Source organism: Haliotis asinina, chromosome 15, assembly GCF_037392515.1.
Source record: "Haliotis asinina isolate JCU_RB_2024 chromosome 15, JCU_Hal_asi_v2, whole genome shotgun sequence".
NCBI classification, from domain to species: Eukaryota; Metazoa; Mollusca; class Gastropoda; order Lepetellida; family Haliotidae; genus Haliotis; species Haliotis asinina.
Genome location: NC_090294.1, coordinates 27,997,051 through 28,009,176, shown reverse-complemented (window position 1 = coordinate 28,009,176; position 12,126 = coordinate 27,997,051). Strand labels below are relative to the sequence as shown.

The following is a 12,126-nucleotide window of genomic DNA, read 5'->3' as shown; positions in this document are numbered from 1 at the left end:
AAAATAGCCCCGGGAGTTCCTGTCTGATTGTAATGAAGTATTCCAGCAGTGTAGGCTTTTTCAGAATTTCTAATGCGGGGATAGTATATAATGACTGATCCAATTTGACGCCGTCTCGGCGTTTTTTTAACCTCGACGTGTAATCATGTCATGTAAAAATATGTCCTTTACCTTTGATATTAAAACCAGTCTAAGTAAACTTAGTCTCAGTGTATTTCGTTACACTCCACCACTGAGACTAACAAAACCTAGCAGAAGGTCGCGTCAGGTAACCTTTCAGCGACAAATGGCCGTCCAATCAAACGCGAGACGGTTAAATAAGACCACAGGTTACTATTTAGGGATCGGTGGGGGGGGGGGGGGGGGGGGCCTTTCAAAATATTCAGGTCACTGACACAGGTCTCTTCACAAACAAAAATCCGCACATAACACCGTTATTTGGCCTGCAGTATGTACGCTTTGGGGTTTCTGTTGACATGGTTACCACTAGCTAATATTTCCGCAAGATAACATCCTTGAATATTGCAAAAAACACTATTTTCAGCGACTGTTTCCTCTCCGTTGTCATGGTTGTACGTACGCCGTGTGCATCACCCGGAAGCGAGCGTACGCTAAATAGCATTCAGAATTGTTCGAGCATAAACCTTTTTGAGATAAAAAGTTCAGAAGGTATGTGCGAATGTCCACTTTCGCGATTTGGTAACCTGTGTTCTGATAGGTCAGTCTCAAAGGTTACCTAACGCGACCTCCCATAAGGTTTTTATTAGACTCAATGGTGTAATTGCGTAACGAAAAGTACTGAGGATAAGTTTACTTAGACTGACACCTACATATGTTATTTGTCATCATTCACTTGATGGTCAGTTTATGAATTTATATCAGGCATAATTCGTGGTAATATCACTCAGATTACCTAAGAAACGTTCCCATTTGACATTCCTCGAGTCTGGAGTAAATACTCACCATGAAAATTTATAAGGTTATAAGGAATATTATCCACGTTGGCGATCAATAAAAGGTCTAGATATTGCAGTCATGTTACAAATTCACTACAAGTATAAGCTGGTATTGTGATTTATATGAAGTTTCGAAATGCACTCAAATATGGCATTATACTAATTAGGATTGTAAGCCAGAATATAAAGATGTACACTAACTTCGTTACTTTCCAGTCTTAGCATTTTTACGACTGGCAACTTCAAACCCTTTTCATTTGGTAGCATAATAATAAAGATAAAATATATTACAGAATAAAAAGGTTTTCATCTTTGGTGATAAATCGACACGTACAATTGTACATGCGGTGGCGCAGCAGAGGTCACGAACCAGACAAGACTTCGTCGATATCATCCGTGTATTCACGGGAGAGAAACAATAACAAAAGCAACAACAGGTCCACGGTAATTGTTCTGGATCAGTGCCCCATTAAGTAACATCAATAAACGTATCATCCTCGATATCTCCAGGGTATACGTTCCGATAAGTCTCCACTATACCCTGGACGCATCTACGGCTCTGCCGGATAAATATATTACCTCCCTTGACTGTCTTTTGATCCAATCAGGTGTCTACGCTGGGAAGTTGAGCGAACCAATCACAACTCACTTTCGTTTTTTGAATTATCTAACCGATTATACTTGGCAACAGAAACCATGCAGAGGTTCTCTGGGAGAGGTAGAAGGCGTTCTTGCATATGTTGTTTTAAAGTTTCGGACCAGTCAATTTGTTTGTATGATTTCCCTAAAATCTGGGACGCACTGCGAGCAAACCTTCGCAGTTGCAACCGCTACCTTTGTTGACACTGGCAAGCTCGGTTATAACGGCGGCCTAGCTGATTGGCTACTGTGAGAAGGCGGAGCCAACAAAGGGAGGTAATAAATTTATCGGGCAGAGCCGTAGATGCGTCCAGGGTATAGTGGGGACTTATCGGAACGTATACCCTGGAGATATGGAGGATGTAAACGTATTTGAACTTCGTTACCACCATATTTCAAAATGGCGGCGGTGTAGCTTTCAAAGAAAGACTTTATCTCGTCTCGTTGGAGACCCGAGTTCGATTCTCTACACTTAAGTGCAATGTGTGAAGCCCACTTGTGGTGTCCCTGCAACATGATATTGAATATTTGTAAAGGCGGCGTCAAACTAAACAGTCACTCCCTGAACAGACATATAATACTCATAACGCTAAGATTGTTTCGAACAAGTTGACTCCTGTTGCCCATCACATTTTCACAGCGTCTGCAAAGAGGTCACCAGTGCTGACAAAAGATAACTAAAACATCATTATCACCACCAACCACCAGTGAATTATGAATGTGATTTCCAAGATTCTATCAGTGGTTAACAGAGGTAACCATGGATTACACTGACAACGGATCCTGGTTAGAATTCGCCTTCAGGAACCCATGCTTGCCGTAAGGGGTTGAGAACTGTTTCGCACAGACCAGCTGTCAGAATGGGCATGTCAGACATGGAGCTGACAAATGTGCGTGACGGTGTACATATCGCAGCTGTCTCACTCCACAGGTAGTGAGTGACCAAGAGTCGAGGTAAAGAGCGTTACGCCAGCTGACTGAAGTTGTCCGATATCCTGTTCATGCTGATACCAAGTGCGGTATAGGGTGGGACTTGTTGTTGCCGTGGCTAGGGAATAAAACAAGGACTTTGGGACTGGGGGTCAGTACATGTAAAGTTGTGTTACGAATCTAAGTGGACCATAAATCACATACGCAAACGTAGAGAGCAGTCGTTTTCACATATGCGCAGGAAAGAGAAATGATCACTTCAAGAATGGACTATTCCAGTCAATAACACACGACAAACTAAGGCTTGTACAAATCCAGACGAGTTTAAGAAGCCATACCCACCTCCGTGCGCGCCGTTGTGTGAGTGCAATCGCCTTTTATCCGCCATTAACGCCATTTCAACCCGCATTTAATACCATGTTGCACGGGGTACAATGACGGTTCAGTGTAATAAGAATTTCAAAGCACGTGTTCATGTCAAAACGAGTTTATTTCTGAAACTCCCTAATATTTCGGGATGGAATGCTCGTCTTTACTGTTTTCTCTCCACTCTCCAAAGTTGCACTATCTGTAGTATAGCTCATTGTCATTTATAATAGTATGCTTTTGTTTTCTACACTTTTGTAAGGCTGATTATGTAGCTATAGCTACACGGTTGTGTTCTTGAGCAAGTGAGCTACGTAGTTCAATACTTACAACACTATATGAACCATAACAGGGAAAAGGTCAATTATATAAGATTGCCCCCAATACCGTGCTTACGCCATAATCCACCAACTGATACTGAACACAAGGTTCGTCAGTGTGATTATGGACACAGGGTTCGTCAGTGTGATTATGGACACAGGGTTCGTCAGTGTGATTATGGACACAGGTTCGTCAGTGTGATTATGGACACAAGGTTCGTCAGTGCGATGCTGACATAAGGTTCGTCAGTGTGATGGTGACACGGTTCGTCATTGTTTTGGTTCACACAATGGTCGTCATTGTGATGGTTCACAATGGTTCATCGATGTCATGGTTCACACAAAGTTCGTCATTGGGTAATCGGACACAAGGTTCGTCAGTGTGATGGTTCATATAAGGTTCGTCAATGGATAATCGGACACAGTGTGATGATTAATGTTTCGCTTCCGCGTTTTACGAACACAACAGACACAAGTAAGCTCCATATTCTGAAGACCTGTTTCGTATCCAATCTGCGTACATTATATGTACCACACCAAGGTGTCCAGATTGTAAGGAATTTATTTTGGTGAACCCACAACTGAACAATATTCAGGTGTTACGAGTGGAGAGATCGCACAACAATTATTAAAATAGTTTTAATACTGGCAAAACAAGTATCACAGAGTATGGTTACAATTATTACTATGTTAATCACACAATGGTTCAAATTGTTCATGCTCCAACTCATTAACTATGCTGACACAGCACTCTCAAGTAGACAGATAAAGCTAGCCGACATGGCCAACCTGTGCACTCCCGACCTGGGCACTGATCACCTTTTTTGTGTTGCCCTGCTTAAACAAGTCAAGCCGCATTTGTATAATCTCATTGTATCTTCCTTACCCCCAGCGTAATTACATACATTAGAAAGTGGTCAGTGGCTTCTTAGCTTCATGGTGAATAGGTATTTGAAGTAGTTTAGATTAACTTCAGATTTATAAACACATTTACAGATAGATACAGACACACACACACACACACACACACATATATATATATATATATATATATATATATATATATAGACACACACACATATGTATATAATAATACTTAAACTATTCTCACTACACACTCATAACACAGGTAATATGCTGGTGCTCAGTATTATGTTCGAATCAGCCCAGTGAGTGATATGGTGAGCAACGCCCCCCATAGTCGAGTACAATAACACGTGGTCATTAACCCAGACAGTGTAATCCAGTAAGACACATTACAATCTCATAAGCATAGGCTGCTGAAGATTTATTGTCAAAGGAATCCCATGATCCTATGCATGGAGATGCAAACGTCCGATATTAAACAGTGAGTGACTGAGTGAGTTTAACGCTGCAGTAGCAAATTCCAGCTATATGACGGCGGTCTGTAAATAATCGAGTCAGGACCAGGCAATCCAGTGACCAACAGCATAAGCACCGATCTGTTCAGTCGGGATACGATGATATGTGTCAACAAGTCAGCGAACCTGACCACCCGATCCCCTTTGTCGCCTGCTTCAACAAATATGGTTTACTGAAGATCAGTTTTAACCCGGATCTTCTCGGGCTCCATCATTAAACGGATGAAAGTTCGCAAAGTAGCAGACTGCGGATTAACGGGGTTTCACTGGACTTGCTCCTTCAGTCTTTTGTTTAAGTGCCATCTCAGCTAAAGCCTCATGGATAGCAGGAGATTCGGGCGTGTCCGACAGTGACACAACGTGGGCTGGAGGTGCAATGTGAGTATAATCTGCCACTTGCGGATAGCCGGATCGGGAACTGTAGTGTGGAGAAAGGTAAACGCTCCCACCGGAAGTTTCACGTAGATGCAAGCAGGCCTGTTGTAGTGCATGTGAAGTTTCGGCGTCGGTGTTGGGAGAGGACCTCCTCGTCTCAGTCATCACTTTGGTTGGGTCAGTCGGATTCGTACCATTATCAACAGTGGACAATGTGTCATCCCCCGGTCTCTCAGAAATGGCATTCGGTGAAATTTCCTCATTAGCTGAAGAAGGTGAAATATCATCACCCTGTATTGTTGTTTCGATGGAAGCATCACCGAGCAATCCAAAATTGGGAATATTACCAGCCGGGTTAAAGTTTTCAGACACGTGATTAGGGCCTGATACGCAGGGTACATCACTATCTCCACGAGTTTTAGCTGATGCGGGGAATTCTAGTTTGGGTATCTCGGTATTCATCACCTTAAGCTGGTGGTCAAACTGTATATTTGTATCTTGGCTTTTCACACGTTTGACGTTTTGGCGATACGTTTTCTCAGGATGATGATATTCGCTTCTAGGGTTATGGCGGTGTTCCTTATCTGGCGGATCAGCTTCCAAGCTTTGTTTTTCTGTGCTGTCGTGTTCAACAGTGACCTGTTCTCGATCTAGTGCTGCGCCATGACGTTTCTTTTGCAGGTCAAGCTGTGCCTGAATGATTACGTCACTAACATAGGGCACTGTGTCGGATCCACCTGTAGCAGGAGAGGCCTGTATCGCAATGTCTTCATCTCCTTCTACGTTGTCATGGTGACTATCCACTCCACCGTGTTGAAAATTGGGGTATGTCCATTTGTTTGTTGCATCATCGGTGACGACACTAGTATCCATGGCATCTTCTCTAAGATGGTTTTGGATCTTGGGATTCTCAAGTGACACATTACCGACTTTGCCCATGTTTGATTCTCTCCTTGTTGTCAAAATCGAATCTGGACTTACTTCATATTTATCCGGAACTAGAATATTCCAGCCAATATTCGGGGTTGCTTCCACAGCTGTTTTGAACTTTCTAAAGTTGTAGGATGGATTTACAGACAGATTGTTTGTATCTGTTACGTCGGTCTTAGGAGCATAGTTGATGACTTCCTTTGTGATGTTGATTTCCTTCTCGTCATCAATCAGGCGTCCTGGATTAGAAATTAAATAATGACACATTACATCGGTGTATTTGATACCAAGTAATTGTTCAACTAAGTTGTTCATACAAAACCTTATTTGAAAATTCAGGTGTTTAAATACTACAACCATGTTCTTATACACGTATATGCTTTGAGCCTGTTATCAGTCAACGAGGAAGAGGTCTTTAGAAAAAAATGTAAAACCGTCGAGGTATTCGTGAATACGCAGATTGTTCAGCAGTTGTATAATATACCATTAAAAAAGTAAAGACACGGGATTTACAGCAGTGATAAAATGCAAATGACGAAGCCAGTGGGAAACAGATGAAGAAAAATTAAGGAAAAATGTGACAAGTAATTCCATTCCTTTGGAAATGTTCCTGTGTGGATAAATGTTACTCTTTCTCATATATATTGGCATTAGCTAGTGGTATGCTCGCAAAATGGAATATCTCCTACTTTTTGTAATGCTACATGTGTTACTGACCAGGAGATCGTCCAATGTTACTGTTCATCTGTATGTTCTGGTACTCTAAGTCCATTTGACCACCTTTCACGTGCATACTACCCCGTGCAGATTCCGTTGTTCTGGTGGAGGCCTTTGCTAATGTTTCATCAAAAACTTTTGAATCAGACGAAAGTTTTTCTTGTCGTCTGCTGTCGGAAAGTGACCAGCCCCACAGTCCGTCCGGCTTTCTGTCACTACCGCTCTGCGATGAACAAATTTGAGTTTGCATGTGTCGCTGAGAGAGTTCGTTGAGCGGTCCTGAAACAAATCGAGTTATAGCTACTACAGCTGCTAAGTATTGCAGAAATTAAGAAAATCCAAAATGTGTGATTCTTGATTTACGCCACAAACAGCTTCACGCCGTGTTACTGGACAGAAATCGTGTAAGACAATGACGGTTCAGTAAACTGATTCAGACCAAGTGACCTATTTCATTCATACAAACATGGTACTGAGCATGACCTAACAGCCTAACAGAAATCTGCTATCGTCATTTGTTTGTCCTAGTGATCTGACATTAACATTTTGATTATCTATACTAAAATAATCCAGAAAACAATGAGCAACTCTTGTTAGGGTTGCAACGATTCACCCAGATTCGATTCCATTTACGATATTGGACCCTCGATTCAATCATTTTCGGTTCCTCATACAAGGAAAAACATCACATTTCGTTTGACTCTCAGATTTGGCTTTTTTTGTTATGAAAATCTATCGTCAACATGGCGATATCTACTAACAACAATTCTCATTGGATAATTAGCTTGGCTTAGAATCATGTGGCACAATGGAACAGTCGGCTGGGAAATGAACCTGGCTTTCACAAGTTCCACCGGATACATCGCCAGCTTGAAATACATCCTGCATGGACGGTGTCATTGCTTAACGCATCACTCAGACAGCAAGCCAACTTTGTTATCAAAGCTTGTGCGACAGTGATAGACTTGTGTGAAGTAGGGCTGAGTCATCGGCGTGTGTTAATGCATGATGACCCGCTCACTCACGCCGTAGTTGTATGTGAATACAGAGAGGCAACTCGATACGAACTGTGCTTAGGCCTAGTCAATGTTGGACCAATTGAATTCAATGTAAAACTTCACAACATGAATCCAGCTGAACTGAGTGCATGCTGTCATGTACAACCGACTTTCCCCTAATCAAAGAGGACTTGTTTGAGTTTACAACTCCGTGTGTAACATACTCACTGTCACTTTTATGTTTGACTGATGAAAATACAAACGTGATATTAGCTCAGATGTTCATGAAAGTAAGTACATAAATACAGTTTTCTTTCTGTGCTCTTCAATATGGAGGAATAAAATATTATATCAACCAATCACCTTTAACCTTACTTGAATGCTCCGAGAGGTTGGAGTCAAATTACGTTCTGGCGGTGTGGAAATGATTTAAACAGGTTTTCAAATATCGAATGGAAATAGAGAAAATGGTTATCGAAAATCGAAACTACGGTGTCAGATTCACTTTTTCGATGAATCGAACCGAACCTTTGAAGCCCCACTTCCTCTGAAAATACAAAATGCATATATTAATATTTTGAAATTGCTCCTGACCGGGAGGTTGATCAGTGTTGCTGGGCCTGTTCTCGGATCTTGTATCCCACTGGCTACCGTCCCATGGTATGTTTCCATGTGGAGTATCTGTCCTTGGAGTTGATTGCTTGGCCATGGTTTGAGAAAAGAGGGTTTGCTCACAAGAATGTTGGCGGACACCTGGTGTTGTGTGTGAAGGTGACTGGTCTTGTCTCTCCGCTCTTCCCTCCATACTGCCCTGCCTTGTACTGCATTGTATTTGCTGGTGAAGTTCAGATATCTGATTTGTTGTCAACTTTCCTGAAATGTAGGGATTAGAATAATAAAAAACACTATATGGACTAGGATATACACTAACCATTAAGTTCTATGTTTGAATCTACTCCACTTCGTTAAAGCGGAGTTTAAAGGAAGTGTCAGATATATGTGAATTTTTATATCCAAATTACCGAATGGTTCCAGTTACCTGGACTTCTGTATCCTACTTAGTGATTGGCTCTACCTACATGGATTTCTATATTTTTAATTACTGATTGGCTTTAGCTACTGATTGGTTCAAGGTACATATATATTCTAATTAATTATCAGTTCTACGTGGGAACTTTCAAAAGATATTCAATTCAGACATTTTCTGAAAACTTGGACAGAAAACATTGAAGCTATGAATTTTTATGCAGTTCATCAAAAACGTTATCGCCTGTTAACATATATGCATGTCAGTCTATCAGATGCTAAAACTAATTTCATGCAGTGTCCGAACCACGTAAGGAATCAGGATCCTTATTCTCGAAAAGTTCGTAAGAATTCTTAACTTTGATCGTAGCCATTGTGTTAAGAAGGGGCTTAGGAAATTTCTACAGCTGCGAACATTTCGAGGATAGCTAATCTTGTTCTTGAAGGGTTCAGAGTCATCGTGGGATAACTTCTATATATGCCAAGAGTAATACCTTCAATTGCTTCGATGACGTCATTGTATTCACACTGTTGACAGACTCTGATGAAAACAATCCACCACTTGTCTCGAGTGAACAGAATGTCGAGCAGGCGATGATTTATGACCGAATCATCTTCTGTTCCACGTCGAATCATTTTACTTAATTCTCCCTTTAATAGACAATGAAATCAAAATTATTACATATCTTTAGTCATCTCTGTGGCATGCACACATGAATTACTTCATCTTTCGGTGGAAAATAATATTTACAGCTTAAAACACACTACAACTGAAATTTTAATTGAGTATTCAGATAGCCCCAAGGTTGTAACTAGTGGTTTCTCTATTGACTGGAGATTATGGGGTAGCCTGGTGCTGAAAGCGTTCGCACATCACGCCGATGGCGGGGTTCGATTCCTCACATGGCTACAGTGAGGCAATATGGGTTCGCAGAATATTGCTAAAAGCGGCGTAAAACCCCACTCACTCACTCACTCACTCACTCACTCAGGCAATGACCTATTAGAGATGGACAGGAACAACTGACCAACTTCACCAACAAACATGCGTATTGTAAGTTCCAAGCAGCCAAATAACCAGATCACTGTCTATTCGCTCACATCAGCATTGGCTTATAGCTCTTGCCTTCGAGCTCATTGCTCCAAATAATGAAATGAATTTGGCTAACATGTAGTATGGGTTCGCAGAATTTTAACAGCTGTAGATGTTGTCAGTAGGTGAGATTATACTTACATAGTATGGGTCATTACCACCCACAGTAAGAATTCCAGTCTCGCGAATCATTGGGAGCATGACTTTGGGATCCATACCGTAAATTACTGCGCAAAGTACCCCCTCCACAGCACGTTTCATCACATTATTCATTTCGTGCGAGGATATCTGAAAACAACGTTAAATATTTGAATTACCAGCTCCGAGTGAAAACATATAAGTAGGCTTGAATAAGACCAATGGGCTGTGAAATCCAACTGGATGACATGTAGCTACAAATAGGATAGCAAAACGCTGTCGTCGTTGGGGGGCTTCTGGACTAAAACCCGTGATCTAAACACACACACACACACACACACACACACACACACACACACACAGAGAGAGAGAGAGAGAGAGAGAGAGAGAGAAGGGGCTGTAATTATGTTTAAATCTGAAACCTTTTAATCATGAAAGAATAGCATATTACATAGTTCAATTTATTAGTAACATGATCATAGCGGGTGCGTGTAGGACCCGGGTACACGGGTCCAACTCATCACCCACCCGTCCCGGGTATCCGGGTTACCCGTTCCGGAATTAGTTCAGGAACTGTGAGACAGTGGAGTATTCTTTCAGTATTAGATACGCCTGTTTAAACCCGTTCACGTAAACATTACAATTACAACGTGACTGACTGCAGAAACAGGTTTTCTGCGGCGCATTGGGACAAGGAGTCTCTATCGACCTAACCAGAGTGATGGACATGAATAGTGGACATGCAGTCGGTTTATCTCGTTTATCTAATATGTTCACCAACTCTATAACCACCAGTAACAATCTTCCAGAATAAATCTGTCTACAATGCTTTTTCATTTTGATATCAATCATATCTATTTTACTTATATTAACTTCTAATTGGCTTGACTGAAAATGTAAGAATCGATTTAATCCAAACGATTAAGATTAAGGTGAGATCGATCTGAGGGGGGGAACTCCTACTTTCGATATTAAACTATAATTCACAATTAGCAAATGCTTTATTCAGTATGCATAAGAATTTGACGCACCTTGTGTGAAACGCCCATCTTCCACTTTTCAACAGTGTAACCAGTTCCCAGTTCTAGTCAGCGTCCAGCGCATCCGTGAGCATGTGATACGTACAGTTGATACTCCACTCGCAGGCAACGTCAGAACGAGGCTGCTCGTATGCGGAAGTGCCAGTTTTCTGGCGCGAATTTCAAACACGTTGTGTTGACGGCTCGATTTGCATGGGCAAGATTTGACTTATTTTTGTTAAGGACTAAGTGCTTGGGCTGAATGGATATAGTGTATGGTCTCATGTGATTCCAAATTTCTGTCAGAGACGAACGGACATTTTGTGACTTTTTGACATATGTACAGAAACCAGCAATAGAATCAACATCATGCAATGAAAATACACACTGTGGCAGGAATTGGCGCTGGTATTTTGTTTAGATGTAAATTGAGTTGAAAATGTTTGAGAGTATGTTCAAAGCTACGCATATTTAACATGTGGACCGGACCCAAGGCGTCAACAGACCACAGGGGATTGTATTGCTGGAAATGATACGTCCTGGGTCCAACAACGTACACTGATATCCATACAAACATAATTATAAAGCAGGAAAGGGATGTAACGCGCACAAAGTTGTCAAACACCCCGCTCTCGATTATGGGCGAATTCTGGGTGAAAAGTGTGGAATATATAGCCGCGATTCTCACTGTAATAAAGCCAGATAAATTCCCTTTCGAATAATTCCAAACTGATCAAAATCGGTGCACTATGCACCGAGCAACTTTGCTTGGACCTCGGGGAAAAGACTTTTTTATTTGTACGCCAAAAACCTGCCAACGAAAATCATCGCCTCTCGGAGAGGAAATACTATGTATTTGACCTAAAAACACCCGATCGTTGAAAAAAACATCCTCTATATCTCCAGGGTATACGTTCCTATAACTCTCCACTATAGGAGGTATCGAGGATGCGAAAAAACATAACCTTTTCATTTCCAGCAATGCAAGCCACTGTGCAACAAACCGCCGTTTCACAAAGCGATGGGAGGGCGAAGGTAATTCAATTAATGTGATGGTAACTCACATTCTTCAGTTTTGAGTGTCTTAATTTGACGTAAGTTCGCGATGACATCACTTAAAACTACATCATTATAGTTAAAATTTATCACTTCAGTCGGTTTTATACTTTGTGCATTTTTTTCACGGGAGCTCAAGCGGATTAAGAAATAAAGTGGTGGGAAATTACTTAAGAAATAC

General features: G+C 41.3%; 1 protein-coding gene across 1 annotated transcript; it reads right to left on the bottom strand.

Annotated features, from left to right (window-relative positions):
• Window positions 1-4,484: 4,484 nt before the first annotated feature.
• Window positions 4,485-11,034, bottom strand: LOC137265501 (uncharacterized). Its single transcript, XM_067800916.1, has 6 exons — window positions 10,902-11,034; window positions 9,874-10,020; window positions 9,134-9,290; window positions 8,208-8,486; window positions 6,616-6,894; window positions 4,485-6,137 (listed from the first exon to the last, which is right to left on the bottom strand). The coding sequence occupies exons 1-6, from the start codon at window positions 10,917-10,919 to the stop codon at window positions 4,846-4,848; spliced, it is 2,172 nt and encodes a 723-aa protein (XP_067657017.1). The 5' UTR covers window positions 10,920-11,034; the 3' UTR covers window positions 4,485-4,845.
• Between the last annotated feature and the right edge of the window lie 1,092 nt (window positions 11,035-12,126).